Source organism: Oncorhynchus tshawytscha, linkage group LG13 (genome assembly GCF_018296145.1).
Source record: "Oncorhynchus tshawytscha isolate Ot180627B linkage group LG13, Otsh_v2.0, whole genome shotgun sequence".
In the NCBI taxonomy this organism is placed as follows: domain Eukaryota; kingdom Metazoa; phylum Chordata; class Actinopteri; order Salmoniformes; family Salmonidae; genus Oncorhynchus; species Oncorhynchus tshawytscha.
The window spans coordinates 35,935,014-35,953,825 of NC_056441.1; the positions used below are offsets into that span (position 1 = coordinate 35,935,014).

At 42.4% G+C, this 18,812-nt stretch overlaps 1 protein-coding gene across 1 annotated transcript; it reads left to right on the forward strand.

Moving 5' to 3' along the window:
- Nucleotides 1-3,936: 3,936 nt before the first annotated feature.
- Nucleotides 3,937-17,733, forward strand: LOC112264816 (triosephosphate isomerase A). The gene is made up of 6 exons (XM_024441669.2): nt 3,937-4,160; nt 11,009-11,132; nt 13,787-14,004; nt 14,519-14,604; nt 16,600-16,687; nt 17,058-17,733. Exons 1-6 carry the CDS (start codon nt 4,049-4,051, stop codon nt 17,174-17,176), a joined length of 747 nt encoding a protein of 248 aa, XP_024297437.1. The 5' UTR covers nt 3,937-4,048; the 3' UTR covers nt 17,177-17,733.
- Nucleotides 17,734-18,812: the final 1,079 nt, after the last annotated feature.

An 18,812-nucleotide genomic window follows, 5' to 3' on the forward strand; every position in this document is an offset into this window, starting at 1 on the left:
AACACCATGTCTGTGTATTTGTGCTTTGATGGTCAACCATTTAGAAACAAGTTTGTCTCAAAGTTTGTCATCTGCAAACCTCTTGCTGGAGGACTTATTGTAGAAAAACATGCCCGGGGCATGAATCGAGTCCCATCACTGTCCTCCAAGAGTTGCTGAATTGTCTCTTCCCTAAAGTCTGGTTTATTGCAAGGTATATGTAGAGCAGGGTTTCCGTTATGTAAATGTGGCATGGGACATTTGACCGGCAGCATTTCAATTTACCGGACCCATGTGCATTTGGTGCGTAACGTGATTAGTGTGTCCACCCACGTTGCTCAGAATGACAGAAATCACATTTAGATTATGATAATCACTCTCAACAGAACAGCCAAGTCGAGGATGCAACGACGAGTGTCCTTACCGTGAATTTTGAAGATGTTAGAATCAGTGGAGGCGCCTCAGAGGAGGAGGACCATCCTAATCATTAAATTTCATAAAAATGTTAAAACATTTCAAAAGTTATTTTTTTAGATAAAACTATACTATATGATGCGTTGTGTTTTGAAGTCCACAAGTGAAGGGAAAAGGTGAGAGGAGGAGAGCGCAGAGATGCGAGAAGGAATACAATGTGGCTGCTATGAAAGTGAACTGTGTTTTTGTGTGACCAGGGGTGTATTCAATCTGCCGATTCTGTTGAAAAACGTTTCTAAAATGGAAGCAAATGGAATGAAACGGGGATAAACATACCTGCATTTGTCCAATAGAAACTCTCATTTGCTACAGTTGGACTAATGATTACGCCCTAGATCAGCTAGATGCAGGCAAGAGTGTGCAAGGAGGTATTGAATGTGTCACTGTCTGTCCATGTGTCACTGTCACCTCCAATTTTTCTCTCGACCTGTGTGCACCTACGTTGTAAACTTCCATTCATAGGCTAGGTTGTAGCTACCTCATGATGGGTATAGGGAAAATTAGAGTATCATGTAGTAGCCTAAACCTATCCATGTTACATTGAACTGGGTGAATGGAATATGAATGACAGCCATCCAATATACTGTAATAGAAATAAGGCTATGCTCATGAAAAAAAAGTGTCCTCCCTCATCTTAAACAGCACCGACCGCCACTGGTTAGAGTAACTTTTCCTCAGCCAACAAGAGGATTAAAGAAAAGCATTGTGTGAGTTTGAAGTTTGGGGAAGCACATTTTCACCTTAAAAATGCACCTTTATAATAGAGCATTCCATGCATTATCGCATTTGCAAACGTGTGTAAAATAGCCTACTATTCGTAATGTAATGAGTAGATTGGATAATCCTAATTTAACAATATAACTCAATCACTGTTCACAAAAAAAGACTGTGTAATGCATGGCTGAGTTTGTATAGTGGAGAGACCTGGGCTATCGGCTCTATCAGATACTTTTCTTCTTTCTTTCCATGTGGAAAAACACATTTCATGCAATTCTACTGCACTTTATATGACCGGAGAATATTTTTTGAATAATACAATTACAGGGTAGCCCACTCTGTTGACACTGACAAAGGTCAATGAAAACGTTTTTGTCCGTATAATAGGCCTATGAGACGGGGAGACAAATATAATATGACGTCCATCTAAACTGTCCAAATACAAACTTTTAACTGGCACTGAACCAACAATGATAATGAGTGAATATGCACAGTGCCCACTCACCAGACCACCAGGCGTGAGCCAGGTGCCCCGGTCTGGCTCACAAAACAAAAGTGATGTAGGTTAAGCACGTGAAGTAATGAGCAGGGTTCTGTGTTTTCATGTCCAAAAGTGATTGATTTGGATAAAAGCAATTTATCTGCCTTCCCAATAAAACGAGTTTGCACGTTTCTGAACAGTGCAACATACTGCATTGTTGACAACATGACCGAGCAGGGAGCGCCTCCCTCACCGTTTTCGCCCAGTCATGTGACTGGCCATAGCCCAGTTCAACTTTTGGGCAGCTTAATCGAATTCCCTCACTGTTGTTGTAAGAGTCGAATAGGGCAGTTGCTTAGAGAAAAGACAGGAGGAGATCTACTATTGGAGGTATTAATGTTATTGTGGAGAATTGAGAGACTGGGTGTCGTAGTGAAATTCTTCTGGATCCCAGAACATTCGGGTGTGGAAGGGAATGAAATTGTAGACCAGTTAGTCAAAAGAGCTTTGAGTCGAGATATAATTGTTCCACTGGGTAGAGGTGAGGTGAAATCAAATCAACATCAAATCAAATTTGATTGGTCACATACACGTGTTTAGCAGATGTTATTGCGGGTGTAGCGAAATGCTTGTGTTTCTAGCTCTAACAGTGCAGTAATATCTAACAATTAATATCTAACCATTTCACAACAATACACACAAATCCAAAGTAAAGGAATGGAATTTAGAATATTATCAGGTATGATGGTAAGACGCAGATGCAGACGTCGAATGAATGCAGACGTATTGTTCACGTCGAATGAACAATAGTTTAATGTTCCAACAGGAGCAGGCAATAGACAGGTCAAGGCAGGCAGCGGTCAGTAAACCAACGGTGGGGTAACGGTACTGGGTGGGGCAACGGTACTGGGCGGCAGGCAGGCTCAGGGTCAGGGTAAGGCAGAGGTCGGTAATCCAGGGGGGCAAAGGTACAGGTCGGCAGGCAGGCTCAGGCAGAGTGGTCAGGCAGGCGGGCTCGGAGTCAGGACAGGCAAGTGTCATACCAGGTGGTGATGCAACCGGTCAGGATGCTCTCGATGGTGCAGGACCATCCTAATCATTAAACTTTTTGAGGATCTGAGGACCCATACCAAATCTTTTCAGTCTCCTGAGGGGAAAAGGTGTTGTCGTGCCCTCTTCACGACTGTCTTGTTGTGTTTGGACCATAATAGTTTGTTGGTGATGTGGATTCCAAGGAACTTGAAACTCTCGACCCGCTCCATTACAGCCCCGTCGATGTTAATGGGTGCCTGTTAGGCCTGTCTTTTCCTGTAGCCCGCGATCAGCTCCTTTGTCTTGCTCACATTGAGGGAGAGGTTGTTGTCCTGGCACCACACTGCCAGGCCTCTGACCTCCTGTTGAAGAGAGGGAAAGATTGAACTGTAGGGTCATTGAGGTTGGACGGGGTTGGACAAGGGTTGGAAAGGATTTGGGGGATGGGGGATGGGGGAGGGTCTATTAGAAGTCAGTAGGACTCTTTTTTATTTTCTCAGAAGTACTGAGTTAGAAGTGTTGTCAACCGTGATTGACCACACACTCCAGCACATTAGGTGGCACCTTTGACGTTTGTTTGCAAAGCCCCATTATATCATAGAAGAAGAAGAAGAAAAAGAAGAAGAAGAAGACGGGGGTAGGGGTGCTCATGTTTCTGGGGTTCCAAAGTGTCCGGTGCGAGAGAGGAAGGTTGAAGTGGCCAGAGTCAGAGTAGTGCAGAGGATGTTGAAGGCTGATGCAGTGAAGAAAGTAGAGCAGGATGGGTCAAGGGTGAGGGATCCTATTGAGTAGTAGATTTGAGGGATAGGGTAACGAGTGAGTTATGCTTCAGTAAAGTTGGCTTCTTAGCGTTCATAGCAATCACAGAGAAAAGATGTTGTGGTGGCAGCTGGGGTATATGAGATTTGACATCAGAAGAGTTACAGGGTGTGTTGAGGGGTAGTTTCCCATCCTCCCAGGCCGTTGGCATGGTGCAGAAGCAGATAGTGTAAAGGTAATGGAATGGGGGTGGTGGGTTTTAGTGTAGGTGGTAGCTGCAGTAAAATAGGCTACCTGTTTACATGTAAGTATTTTATTGCAGAAGAGGTGATTTGTATTTTTATGAAATAGTGTTATTTAGGTGTAGGGTTAGTTGTTGGGGCAAGTTTTTCCTTTTAGGGACAGGAATAATTAAATTAATTTGACTGGCCTCACACTTTGGTACAGTAGGTGGCGGTGTATGCACCTTTAAATTGGATGCGATCCGCAAACCAATCCCAAAGAAGAAGAAAAAGACAGCTTCCGTTTGCCCGCTGTTCGTATCAAAAGCATCACCTCCTAGGCCCGTGTCGTCGTTTTTCTAGTATCATCTACCGCCCAGCCATCATGTCGTCCAGAACATTTTTCGTAGGAGGAAACTGGAAGATGAACGGTGACAAGAAAAGCCTGGGCGACCTCATAACGACCCTGAACACCGCAAGCCTCCACGATGAAACCGGTATACAATGTTTTTTTGTCTCAAAGTATCTTGTCTAGAATTAACCCTAATACGTTGTTTACAGTTCATTCTGACTGATACCAATATCCAATACTTGCATGTAAAGAGTAAATGTGAAATATTTTTTTAACACTATGCGTCAAACGACACCATAACATTGTAGTTTCGTGACATGTATATTTTGACCGCTCCATCCATGCAGGGTTGTTGGCCTAGCGCAAGCTGTGCTCATTGGCCTGAGCATAGTTTATCATATCTGAGTGCATCGATGACACCTGGGCTTTGAATTCCCAATAAGCCTGCTTGTCTGTAATGCCTTTTGACTTGAGAGTGACTGGCTGAACACTGGTCCTGAGTCAATTTGACCACAGTCCTAATCATCTGTCACTTGCAAAGAAACCTTATGCTTGGCCAGTGTTTATGGGATAGGCCAGGGTTCCCCAACTGGTGGGCCGAATTTGGCCCGCGGGTGATTTTTCATGGGTCCCCATGTTTTCAGATTTAATTAAAAAAAAAATGTATGTCATTGTTGGCCATGAAGACTAAAATCTAGAGGTTGACCGATTATGATTTTAATGCTGATACCGGTTTATTGAGCTATATATATATATATATATATATATATATATATATATATATATATATATATATATATATATATATATATATATATTTTGTAATAATGACAATTACAACGATACTGAATGAACAAGGAACACTTAAAAAAAAAAAAAAAAAAAAAACTTAAATCAAATTTAGTCTCAAATAAATAGGGAAACATGTTCAATTTGGTTTAAATAATGCAAAAACACAGTGTTGAAGAAGTACGTAAAAGTGCAATATGTGCCATGTAAAAAAGATAACGTTTAAGTTCCTTGCTCAGAATGTGAGAGCATATGAAAGCTGGTGGTTCAATATTCCCAGTTCTTCAATATTCCCAGGTAAGAAGTTTTAGGTTGTAGTTATTATAGGAATTATGACGCGTCGACTATTTCTGTCTATACCATTTGTATTTCATATACCTTGACTATTGGATGTTCTTATAGGCCCTTTAGTATTGCCAGCGTAATCTCTGGAGTTAATAGGCTTGAAGTCATAAACAGAGCTGTGCTTCAAGCATTGCTAAACACTGCTGGCAAACGCAGTAAAGTGTTGTATGAATGAATGCTTACGAGCCTGCTGCTGCTTATCACCGCTCAGACTGCTATCACATATCAAATCATAGACCTAATTATAATATAATAAACACAGAAATACAATAAACACAGAAATACGAGCCTTAGGTCATTAATATGGTCAAATCCGGAAACTATAATTTCAAAAACAAAACGTTTATTCTTTCAGTGAAATACGGAACCGTTCCGTATCTTATCGAACGGGTGGCAACCCTAAGTCTAAATATTGCTGTTCAATGTTATGTCATAATTATGTAAAAATCTGGCAAATTAATTATGGTCTTTGTTAGGAAGAAATGGTCGCATATACCCTGACTCTGCTTGCACTGAATGCAAGAGAAGGGACACAATTTCCCTAGTTAATATTGCCTGCTAACATGAATTTCTTAACTAAATATCCAGGTTTAAAAAAACATACTTCTGTGTATTGATTTTAAAAAATGCATTGATGTTTATGGTTAGGTACATTTGTGCAATGATTGTGTTTTTTTCGCAAATGCGCTTTTGTTAAATCATCACCCGTACAGAAGTGGCCGTACAGAATATACAGCCTCTGCAGAAGTCAGGGCTTTCATACTTCTTAAAAAAAAAATAATAATAATAATTTAACTAGGTAGGTCAGTTAACAACAAATTCTTATTTACAATGACAGCCTACCAAAAGGCCTCTTTTGTCCTATATTTTTTTATTTAAAACGCATCACGACAAGAGACAATGCAACACTACATAAAGAGAGACATTAGACCGCAACATAACATGGCAGAAACACATGACAACACAGCATGGTAGCAGCACAACATGACAACATGGTAGCAGCACAACATGGTAGCAGCACAAAACAGACATTGTTGGGCACAGACAAAGGGCAAGAAGGTAGAGACAACAGTACATCATGCAAAGCAGCCACAACTGTCAGTAACAGTGTCCATGATTGGGTCTTTGAATGAAGAGATTGAGATAAAACTGTCCCGTTTGAGTGTTTGTTGCAACTTGTTCCAGCCACTAGCTGCAGCCAACTGAATAGACAAGCAACCCCGGGATGTGGGTGCTTTGGGGACCTTTTAACAGAATGTGACTGACAGAACAGAAGCACCTACATCCCGGGGTTGCTTGTCTATGTGGAGGATGAGTGCTGCGGTAGATATCTCAGATAGGGGGGGATGAGGCCTAAGAGGATTTTATAAATAAGCAACAACCAGTTTGTCTTGTGACGGGTATACAGAGATGACCAGTTTACAGAAGAGTATAGAGTGCAGTAATGTGTCCTATAAGGAGCATTGGTGGCAAATCTGATGGCCAAATGGTAAAGAACATCTAGCCTCTCGGGAGCACCTTTACCTGCCGATCTAGAAATTACGTCTCCATAATCTAGCATGGGTAGGATGGTCATCTGAATCAGGGTTAGTTTTGCAGCTGGGGTTAAAGAGAAGCGATTACGATAGAAGAAACAGTCTAGATTGAACTTTAGGCTGCAGCTTTGATATGTGCTGAGAGAAGGACAGTGCACCGTGTAGCCATACTCCCAAGTATTTGTATGAGGTGACCACCTCAAGCTCTAAACCCTCAGAGGTAGTAATAACACCTGTGGGGAGAGAGGGGCAATCTTCTTACCAAACCACATGACCTTTGTTTTGGAGGTGTTCAGAACAAGGTTAAGGGCAGAGAAACTTGTTGGACACGAAGAAAGCTTTGCAGAGCTGTTGTGAAAGAAGTTGTCTAGGTGAGTTTGTGTTTATACAGGACCTCCAGCCCCCACCTACCGTCAACCAGTCATGTCAATGCGAAGCTATAAGGTGCCCTCCGCATAGTCAAAACATTTGGGAGGCGTACAACGATGCGGTACGGAGCTCCGTTTGGCCTCCGGAGGCTCTGCGATTGCATCACACCCTCTGTACGCAGCCTACAGATTGCATTTCTGGGGCAAGGATGAATTGGCTTTTAAAGTGCCTCTCAACTGATGACTATGTGGGCGATGAAACTATGGAAAGCCCTTCATTTCCAAGCGAAGTGGGCGGAGGACTGTTTGGGCGACGCGAGCATGGGCAAGGGACGTGAACTGGGTTGGACCAAAGTTGGGGAAAGCTGAACTTTATGCAAATACTTTGTGACATCACTAGGGTTGCACATTTGTGGAATATTCAGAGGTAGAAACTTTCTATGGGAATAAATGCAAATTAATACCATTTTAAATGTAGATTTATTTTGCATTGGACATATTTACCATATCATAAAGAGACAGAAACATAAACCTTTTACCTTAAGTAGACATAATTGTAAATGTTTAAGTCCTTCCAATATAAATAACAATTTAGTTACGAATTGAACTTTAATTAAATTAGTTGACTCTTCATATGGGATGATTTCACTGAACAACAAAAGAAAGGGAATATTGAATGATCCCCAATGATCCAACGCATCTCCCAAAAACGTTTTCAACATGCATCTGTAAAATGATAGTCTAGAAACTAAAGCTTTGGTTATCTTCCTCTCAGGCTTCCATGTCTTCTCCCTGGACCTCCTCAATGTCTACCTCTTGAACATCAGACTCTAAGGCCTCATTTTCACTGTCACTTTCTTTTTCATCAATTTTTCAACCCTTGTATTGGTCAGCCTGTTGCATGCTTTGGTGTGTGTGTGTTCCCAAACAAGGACCAGTTGCACTCTGAGGTGGCTGATATTGGTGGGATTTGGATGATGATGGAGGCAACAGGAGAAAGAGCCTAAGATTCACAAAGGCCCTTCCACCAGGTGGCTGATGAGATATGTTGGCACGACTGCCATATTGCATCTCTATCCCAAAGACCTTGGTTGGAAGTGTACTTCGTCAGACTGCCAAGAAACTTGCCCTCTTCCAAGCCAAGGTGGCCAGACACGGTAGTGATGACACCATAGGTCTTGTTTATCTATGCACCAGACAGGATGCTCTTGCCAGCATTCTTGGGTCCAACATGTACGCTGCGGCGTATATGGACTTCAGGCAGAAGTCTTCACGCTTTTTGATGCATTTCAGAACTGCAGTTTTTGCAATAGTCTGCTTTCTCAATGATTTGCTTGATCTTCACTTGAACTCTGCATCCAGCAAATTAGTATATAAAGCATGTCTGATTGGAGGGGTGTATGCTGGGCGAAGAACATAAAAAAATCTCTTCCGATACACATTGTCTGTGAGCATCAATGTCAACCAGTTGCATACACAGCTTGAGCAAGACATTCATTAGTATTTATCTGACTACATTCCTCCATTGAGTCAAAAAAAACTTCTGATTTCAGGAGGACCATGAGCTGTTGCTATCGATAAGGTGTCTGATTAATAATTTTCACCTCGAATAGAAGTAGAGGGACTTTTGTCAGAGGTTACTTGTTGTGAGCGCTGAAGGAACTTTATGTACTTGGCCAGATGATTCTGCATCTTTGTTGCATTCTTCACATATGATTTGGCACAGTATTTGCAAATGTACACAACTTTTTCTTCTACATTGGCTGCAGTGAAATGTCTCCACACATCAGATAGTGCCCGTGGCATTTTCCTGTAAACATTAGAAAAAGAAGTTTAAACATTTACACTATTCTGTGTACAGATAAATAGTTAAGCAGTTAGATTAAACAACTCCTTTGTAAGATAAATGTTTTAAAATGAAAGGGAACACTAAAATAACACATCCTAGATCTGAATGAATGAAATATTCTTATTAAATACTTTTTTCTTTACATAGTTGAATGTACTGACAACAGAATCACACAAATTATCAATGGAAATCAAATTTATCAACCCATGGAGGTCTGGATTTGGAGTCGCACTCAAAATTAAAGTGGAAAACCACACTACAGACTGATCCAACTTTGATGTAATCTCCTTAAAACAAGTCAAAATTAGGCTCAGTAGTGTGTGTGGCCTCCACGTGCCTGTATGACCTCCCTACAAGCCTGGGCAAGCTCCTGATGAGGTGGCGGATGGTCTCCTGAGGGATCTCCTCCCAGACCTGGACTAAAGCATCCTACAACTCCTGGACAGTCTGTGGTGCAATGTGGCGTTGGTGGATGGAGCGAGACATGATGTCCCAGATGTGCTCAATTGGATTCAGGTCTGGGGAACGGGCGGGCCAGTCCATAGCATCAATGCCTTCCTCTTGCAGGAACTGCTGACACACTCCAGCCACATGAGGTCTAGCATTGTCTTGCATTAGGAGGAACCCAGGGCCAACCGCACCAGAACATGGTCTCACAAGGGGTCTGAGGATCTCATCTCGGTACCTAATGGCAGTCAGGCTACCTCTGGCGAGCACATGGAGGGCTGTGCGGCCCCCCAAAGAAATGCCACCCCACACCATGACTGACCCACCGCCAAACCGGTCATACTGGAGGATGTTGCAGGCAGCAGAACATTCTCCAAGGAGTCTCCAGACTGTCATGTCTGTCACATGGGCTCAGTGTGAACCTGCTTTCATCTGTGAGGAGCACAGGGCGCCAGTGGCGAATTTGCCAATCTTGGTGTTCTCTGTCAAATGCCAAACGTCCTGCACAGTGTTGGGCTGTAAGCACAACCCCCACCTGTGGACGTCGGGCCCTCATACCACCCTCATGGAGTCTGTTTCTGACCGTTTGAGCACATTTGACACATGCACATTTGTGGCCTGCTGGAGGTCATTTTGCAGGGCTCTGGCAGTGCTCCTCCTGCTCTTCCTTGCACAAAGGCGGAGGTAGCGGTCCTGCTGCTGGGTTGTTGCCCTCCTACGGCCTCCTCCACGTCTCCTGATGTACTGGCCTGTCTCCTGGTAGCGCCTCCATGCTCTGGACACTACGCTGACAGACACAGCAAACCTTCTTGCCACAGCTCGCATTGATGTGCCATCCTGGATGAGCTGCACTACCTGAGCCACTTGTGTGGGTTGTAGACTCCATCTCATGCTACCACTAGAGTGAAAGCACCGCCAGCATTCAAAAGTGACCAAAACATCAGCCAGGAAGCATAGGAACTGAGAAGTGGTCTGTGGTTATCACCTGCAGAACCACCCCTTTATTGGGGGTGTCTTGCTAATTGCCTATAATTTCCACCTGTTGTCTATTCCATTTGCACAACAGCATGTGACATTTATTGTCAATCAGTGTTGCTTCCTAAGTGGACAGTTTGACTTCACAGAAGTGTTATTGACTTGGAGTTACATTGTGTTTAAGTGTTCCCTTTATTTTTTTGAGCAGTGTATATTCACCCCACCCAGTATTGTAATCAAAACTTACCAGAAAGCATGTGGTCCTTGGCTCAGACAGTATAGTAGTGTGGGCTCAATAGCATCTCATTAGTGTGCAAGATTTTGAGAATCAGCTGTACATGTGATGGAAGAATGCACTGTGCATGCAGAGGGTTGCAATTCCATTTAATTGGGGATAGTTTAACCAAAATATACCACAAGACCTAGAATTTCCTTAAGTGTATCCCACAAAAAAGGTTCACTGTTATAAGCAAACTTCTTTTATGAATTTAAGCAAAATACCCGGGCTTAACTTCCCATGGAAAAATTACAGAAATATACCGGAGAGTTTCCAACCCTTTGCAACCCTAGATGTGACAAATGCAATTTGATTTGATTTCTTCTGATGTTCTCCTAACTCCTCCTACTGTCTCCCTCTCTTGTCTCCTCACCCCCACCGTTGTCTCCCTCTTATACACTCACACAGAGGTGGTGTGTGGCGCTCCCACCGTCTACCTCGACTTTGCCCGCTCGAACCTGGATGCCAGGATCGGTGTGGCCGCACAGAACTGCTACAAAGTCGCCAAGGGGGCTTTCACTGGCGAGATCAGGTAAGGCTCCACACTTGCGTATGACGACACGTCTTCCACTTTGAGACAGAATCTGTGACAGAAAACTTGTTAAAGATGGCCTCCTTATTGGGCGATTTATTTATTTTTCGGTTCTCAGATTGTTCCTGGTTGTTCCTGTAAAAGGAACTTCATTGGGAAAAAAAAAAAGTATCATAATGAAATTGGCCTATTTAGACCTAACCATGCGTCCTGTAAGATCCTATGTTCTGTGGACCGTACATGATACAGACAACATCTTGGCGTTATTATACTCCTTATAGTTTTAGACATATGTATTTTTGAATCTAGACATACTCCATATTTTCACATTAATATTACTCATTTTCACCCAGCTACTTTTCCCACCAGAGATGCGTTTCCATCAAACAGACTTGTTGCGGATAAAAGGCTGTGCGTGAACACGTAGTGCACATAAACATTTTTCCCGTTAAATTCCTATGTACCGAATGTGAAAAATACCAGTTAAATGGGTTTCCGTGGCATTTTCAACTCTACCGATGGTTTCGTCACAACAGATGTTGCGTTATGTAGCGAATGTGCTCACTCTGGTCTTGATATGTGCTCTCTAGCCAACAGCTGGCCGATACAGTGAGGGTAGGCTACTCTACATGATGGCATTTAATTATGGATATGAGCGAGATCATTTTTATTTGTCAAATGCCAGCCAAGCATGGATCATCATGTCACCAGAGTAAGACCCTGGATATTTATTGGTAAGGAGCATCGTGCTCATTACCGTGCACTTTCACCACGCTGTGAGGTTGACCACGACTTATTTAATCTGTAGCCTAATAAATGTTTTTTTTTTTTTCCTGAGTCCTAGTGGGAGGAGCTCTTGACTCTTAGTTTACTTCGACATGATGGTTATTACATCAATATTTGCGCAAAAAGGCATATCCACCTCTATTTCTCGCTCATTTTATTTAACAGAAACCAGATCCTTCACCATGTCTGTTGGCATTTCTAAAATTGTAACGGCATTTCATGTTTCCATCTGCCCGGTCGTGACTTTTTTTCCCCATGCGTCAGGTAATTAATCCACATGAAATGGTTTGCCTGCAACCTGTTTAGTGAATTTGAGGGCTCTACAGTGCGACCATTATACTCACAATATTAAAAATAGATGTGTGCGAACTGAAAAAGTAAAGTATGAGCACATGCGCGACTTATGATTTCATAACAACAAAGTATTTCTGCCGTTTGTTTCATAAGTGGTAGCTAATCACACAAAGAACCATAGAAATAAGATTGGTTTCTTATTTCTATGCCAGGAACTACGTAGGGTCCCATATATCCCACCTGGCGTGCAGCAACAGTGCCTGGACCGCAGCAACAGTGCCTGGGGTGCTGTGCACACTGAGTGAAGTTGGTTGAATTTACCCAAAAGTCTACTAAAGTGACTTGTTGCTTGGCTATTTACATTATTTTGTTCATACACTAGGTTGTTATTCATAATTTGAAGAGCAGGCATTGTGGCTATTCATATTTTGCAGTAAAACTGTAAATAAGAAAATCTCAAGAGTAGACAGGTTAAAGGTGCAATATGTAGAAATCGATCTGGCATTTCCTGGCTGCTAGAATCCTAATAGTTAGCCTAATTTCAGTTTGTGACAAAAACAAGCTCTCATTATGCAGAGAATCTTTGTACCATCTAAACCGCTGTGAAATATATTTTCCAGAACCCAAAATATTGTATTTTCAGTTTGAAGCTGGTGTACAAAACCGCAAGTTAAAGATGCAAAAACGTACGAATGGGAAGCATGGAAATGGCGCACCTAGAACACATCTACCGCTTCTTAGACTTGCTTTCAATGCAAATGACAGATCTATAACTCACATTTTTATGTGAATTTGGTCTGGTTGCCAAAAAAAGTGACATACTGCAGCTTTAAATGTTTTAATGTGCTTTTACTTAGAAAATAGTCCTGATCATATAGGCCTAGACAATATCCAAAATAACTACAAATACACTGAATTCATACATTTCCTGTAATTTAAATGGTAAAGTCATGTCCTTCTACAAACAATGCCACAACTGTTTCCAATCTGGATGGTACATTTGATAATGTATTAAATTTTGCGGTGTTTTTCAGATGCAATCGAGGCATTAGAATGTACCAGAGGCCACCAAAATATAGGTCATTTGGCCCGGGAAGGCCTGGCTCACAGCCCTCCTTTAGGATTGCACATTCAGCAAGTCACCAGCAGAGGGAGTTACCTTTTTTGAATCCATTTTCCCATTCACTGTGTTGATGGTGCACATAACATTGATCATACCTTCAGACTTAGCAGAGAGCCCGCACTGGAAATGGGATGTACCTGTAGAGTGTATTGTTCCAAACAATACCTTTTAAAATGAGCACAATCAAAACGGGTAGTTGACAATTCCCACATTGAACAAATGAATGTGAAAATGTAATTTCAGAATCAAAAATGGCCACTTTCATCATGATTTAAAAAAAAATACAAATGGTTTGATACAAATGTAATAAAGCATTTCAAACATCCTTCCTCCCAATGATGTTTGTGAGAATTGCCAGAAAAATATGAGATACCAAAAATGTACTTTGTGCTATTTTCAATTAAATCTACCATTAGTGGATGTATTGAGTCTCCCTCTCTCGCTTCCTCAGCCCTGCGATGATAAAGGACTGTGGTGTGGAGTGGGTGATTCTGGGCCACTCGGAGAGGCGTCATGTGTTCGGGGAGAGCGACGAGCTGATTGGTCAGAAGGTGGCCCACGCCCTGGAGAGTGACCTGGGGGTGATCGCCTGCATCGGAGAGAAGCTGGAGGAGAGGGAGGCTGGAACCACAGAGGATGTGGTGTACGCCCAGACCCAGGCCATTGCAGGTAACAGCTGGGATCGAACCCTGGGTCTGATGTGCGTCACAGGACTGTTAGTCCTGTGACTAACACGGTAATCTTTCTTGTGATACACCACACCAGCACATGATGTACAGTACATACCCATTGTTTTCTCCACTGAATCATTCCGTGTGATTTAAAAAAAATGTATTTTTAATGTCCATGAAAGCTCAATTGTATCTCTTCTACCCACTCTAGATTCAGTTATCCAGCTCCGCATAGCACTGTTGCGCACCTTCCAATTTTTTTTCCAAAACCTTCCAATTTCGGTTTAAGTGGAAAATGTTAGTCTCAAAGGGTACATTTGGGGGAATTTTGTGCCTGTTATTCAGGAGGTAGTCAAAGGGGTTGGCAGTAGTTCACTAAACGGTGGTGTTGCATGAATGGAACCCTTGCCTGAGACCTAAAAATTGGTTTACCTACCTTGCCTTATCATTATCTTACCATTATCTACATACAGTGCCGTCCATTATCTTGATAATAAGCTGTTGTGTTGTAGACAACGTGAAGGACTGGAGCAAAGTGGTGCTGGCTTACGAGCCTGTGTGGGCCATCGGTACCGGCAAGACGGCCTCACCCGAGCAGGTACGACTCATCACCGTTTCTTAACAATATTGACTTATTTCCATACGTTGTGCATACTTTACTATGTTATTTAATAGTTACAAGCCGCTCTGTGGGGGGATGCATATTGGTTTTGCCCTCCCCACTCAGACCACACCCAGACAGTCCTAGAAAAATTATTGCTTGAGGAATTGCTCTTTGCTATGAAGACGTTTGTTTTCAATTTTTTTTAAATAATAAAATCACAGTAAAGTACTTAATTGTTAACCAGGAATGATTTGATATTGAGATGGCTGCATTGGACCTTTTCAATCTTTATTTATCCAGGATAGTCTCAGAGAATCTATTTCTCAAGAGACCCGGTCCAAGAGAGATCTGGTTCAAGTGTGCATGAACCTATTTACTATACAGTGCATTCAGAAAATATCCATACCCCTTTTACTTTTTCCATATTTTGTTATTTTAGACTTAATCTAAAATTGATTTAAATATTTTTCCCTCAATCTACACATAATACCCCATAATGACGAAGCGAAAACATGTTTTTAGAAATGTTTGCACATTTTTTTTTTTTTTTTAAATGTACACAACTCATTACATTTACATAAGTATTCACACACTTCACTCAGTACTTTTTTGAAGGACCTTCGGCAGTGATTACAGCCTTGAGTCTTCTTGGGTATGACACTACAAGCTTGGCACACCTGTATTTGGGGAGGTTCTCTTATCTGCAGATCCTCTCAAGCTCTGTCAGGTTGGATGGGGAGTGTTGCTGCACAGCTATTTTCAGGTCTCTCCAGAGATGATCGATTGGGTTCAAGTCCGGGCTCTGGCTGGGCCACTCAAGGACATTGAGACTCGTCCCAAAGCCACTCATGCGTTGCCTTGGCTGTGTGCTTAGGGTCGTTGTTCTGTTGGAAGGTGAACCTTGACCCCAATCTGAGCTCCTGAGTGCTCTGGAGCAGCTTCTCTCTGTACGTTGCTCCGTTCATCTTTCCCTCGATCCTGACTAGTCTCCCAGTCCCTGCCGCTGAAAAATATCCCCACAGCGTGATGCTGCCATCACCATGCTTCACCGTAGGGATGGTGCCAGGTTTCCTCCAGACGTGATGCTTGGCATTCAGGACAGTTGAATCTTGATTTTCATCAGACGAGAGAATCTTGTTTCTCATTGTCTGAGAGTCCTTTAGGTGACTTTTTGCAAACTAAGCAGGCTGTTATGTGCCTTTTACCGAGGAGTGGCTACCGTCTGGCCACTCTACCATTAAGGCATGACTGGTGGTGTGCTGCCGAGATGGTTGTCCTTCTGGAAGGTTCTCATGTCCACAGAGGAGCTCTGGAGCTCTGTCAGAGTGACAAAGGTCGTGACCAAGGCTCTTCTCCCCCGATTGCTCAGTTTGGCCGGGCGGCCAGCTCTAGGAAGAGTCTTGGTGGTTCTAAACTTCTTCCATTTAAGAATGTTGACGGCCACTGTGTTCTTGGGGACCTTCAATACTGCATTCATTTTTTTGGTACCTTCCCCAGATCGGTGCCTCGACACAATCCTGTCTCGGAGCTCTACAGACAATTCCTTCGACCTCATGGCTTGGTTTTTGCTCTGACATGGACTGTCAACTGTAGGACCTTTTTATATAGACAGGTGTGTGTCTTTCCAAATCATGTCCAATCAATTGAATTTACCACAGGTGGACTCCAATGAAGTTGTAGAAACATCTCAAGGATGATCAATAGAAACGGGACGCACCTGAGCTTAATTTCAAGTCTCATAACAAAGGGTCTGAATACTTATGTAAATAGGTTAATTGTTTTTTATGTTTAATAAAGGTGCAAACATTTCTAAACCTGTTTTTTTGCTTTTGCTTTGTCATTGAGGTATTGTGTGTAGATTGATGAGGAAAAACATTTCATAATAAGAATGTAACGTAACAAAATGTGGAAAAGGTCCAGGGGTCTGAATACTTTCCAAAAACACTGTACATTTGTGTGTGTGTGTGTGTATTTCTCGTCTCGCGCCAGGCCCAGGAGGTGCATGAGAAACTGAGGGAGTGGATCAGGGCCAACGTCTCTGAGGCCGTGGCCGACTCTGTCCGCATCATCTACGGAGGTCAGTATGGGACACCCTGTACCCAGCGCTGGGAACCTTATCTTATCAGAGGGTCTCTTCCATTCTCTACAAGGCTGCTGATAGCTAAGAGATAATCCCCAGAGACACTGTTCCTAATGGAAATGTAAAGTATGTATTAGGCTGAGTAGAGATGGGGACAATTAACACTGACAATCAAATGGAGTTTAGAGCATGTATAACGTATAACATTACTTTGGTGGGTATGTACATTGGTATCTTGAGAATGATATTAATTAGTGTTCCTAAACCTTTGCTATGCAAGAATTTCATCAGTTTTTTTATAATATATGTACAGACACATGCTTGTGAAGTTATTTTGTTTATCCAAAGTCCCTCCCTTCTCCTCCAGGCTCAGTTACAGGGGCCAACTGCAAAGAGCTGGGCTCCCAAAACGACGTGGACGGCTTCCTGGTTGGCGGAGCCTCCCTCAAGCCAGAGTTTGTTGACATCATCAACGCGCGTGCCTAGAGCGCACAAGAGCAACCTAACCTGCTGCTAGTAGTGTTCTGTGACTGTCCCTCTTCCCAGAGTCTCTGTGTGACAATGTCTTACCTGTGTTTTTGTGTCTGTCAACAAGGGACTATTTGACTCACTTTGTACTACACTGTAGTTTAGGCCCGCCACAGTAAAAGTCTCCATTGGTTGATGCAGATGGTATTCTATGTGTTGAGGATGGGACTTTTTACATTGGAACGGCCCTTTGGATGCAAGTTCCTAACAACTGCTATATCAGTATACATTCTAAAATGTATTCTTCTGATATATTAATAAGCACTGCACTTGATGTTCCACACTGGATATGTGTTCACTCACAACTGTAGAGGGACCAGTACTTAGTGTATTGCTAGTGACTGTACAAGTTGCATTAGTCACTAGAAGCAGTCATGCACGCGCTTGGTTTAGTCCTGCCCTTTCTCTCCTATTGGTTGAAGCACATGTCAATAACTTTTTCCAGCAAAAGACTGTCAAGACAAACCCACAAGGCTGAAGACTACTTGAATAAATGGTTTAGTCTGTGCTGTGAACTTGCCTGTGTTCTCCCTCCTTTGAGTCTGTCCTCCGTTTCTGTGGCTTTTTATTGTCATGGTGTCGACCTTGAGGCATTGCATCATTTATTAGAGCCAACTGAAGTCTCTCCAGTTACTGCATGACTCTAGTAGAAATGACTCCTTCCATCCACCAAAAGCACACTGGATAATCCTTTCTTATAAACAAAACGATTGAAAAGGAAAAGGTGGAACAATCACTCACTATTAAGATGTATTTCTGTTTAAACAATTTAAAAGCTTGATGTTTCAGCCATCAAATGCCTCCATCAGAACCTTTACAATGATTGTGTTTTGTCTGCACCTCTACTCACCTGGTTGAGCACCCTCCACTTCTTTCCATTCTAAACAATCAGGATTTTAGTTTTTCCTATATTCATTTAGCAGCAGTGTGCTGCTTATAAGATCAGAGTAACAAGTTAAATATCTTCCTCAGAGAAACCTCCAAGGTAACTAGCAAGTTGTCTTGTAATCCTGAAAGTGTATTCAACCCAATTTAAAGGGATACTTTGAGAATTTTGTCTACTTCCCCAGAGAGGTGAACTCGTAGATACCATTTTTATGTCTCTGCGTTCAGATTGAAGGAAGCTGCTAACTAGTGTAGCACAAATGCTTACTAGGGTTAGCGCAATGACTGGAAGTCTTTGGGGAACCACTAGCTGTTCCTGTAGACTTCCAGTCATTGCGCTAACGCTAGTTAGCATTTGCTCATGAAACTACCTCCAATGGTTGCATTTACACAGGCAGCCCAAACTCCCTTCAAAGGGCTTCATTGCTAACATCCTGAAATATCCCTTCTTGATATTTTAGAATTGTTAGCTAAGATACAGTAACTTTACACTAGCTAAATAGTTTACAAAATGGTATAATCAATTCACTTGCCAAACATCAGGAAGTGTTTGTCATCTGTTCTGTATTTACATGGGAAAGTTGTGTGTGTGTGGGATAGTCGGAGCATACTGTGGCATCCAGCACCGTAAATTGGGAACTACACGTACAGCACACAGAATGTGCATTGGTTGTAGAACCAGAAAAGGTTTTAACATCAGTAATTTACA

Excerpts from the sequence above, each read along its gene's own strand:
- LOC112264816 (XM_024441669.2), top strand. The coding sequence starts at position 4,049 with ATGTCGTCCAGAACATTTTTCGTAGGAGGAAACTGGAAGATGAACGGT. Across the intron at positions 4,161-11,008 it reads AAGCCTCCACGATGAAACCG|AGGTGGTGTGTGGCGCTCCC; the intron begins GTATACAATGTT and ends ACACTCACACAG. Across the intron at positions 11,133-13,786 it reads GCTTTCACTGGCGAGATCAG|CCCTGCGATGATAAAGGACT; the intron begins GTAAGGCTCCAC and ends TCGCTTCCTCAG.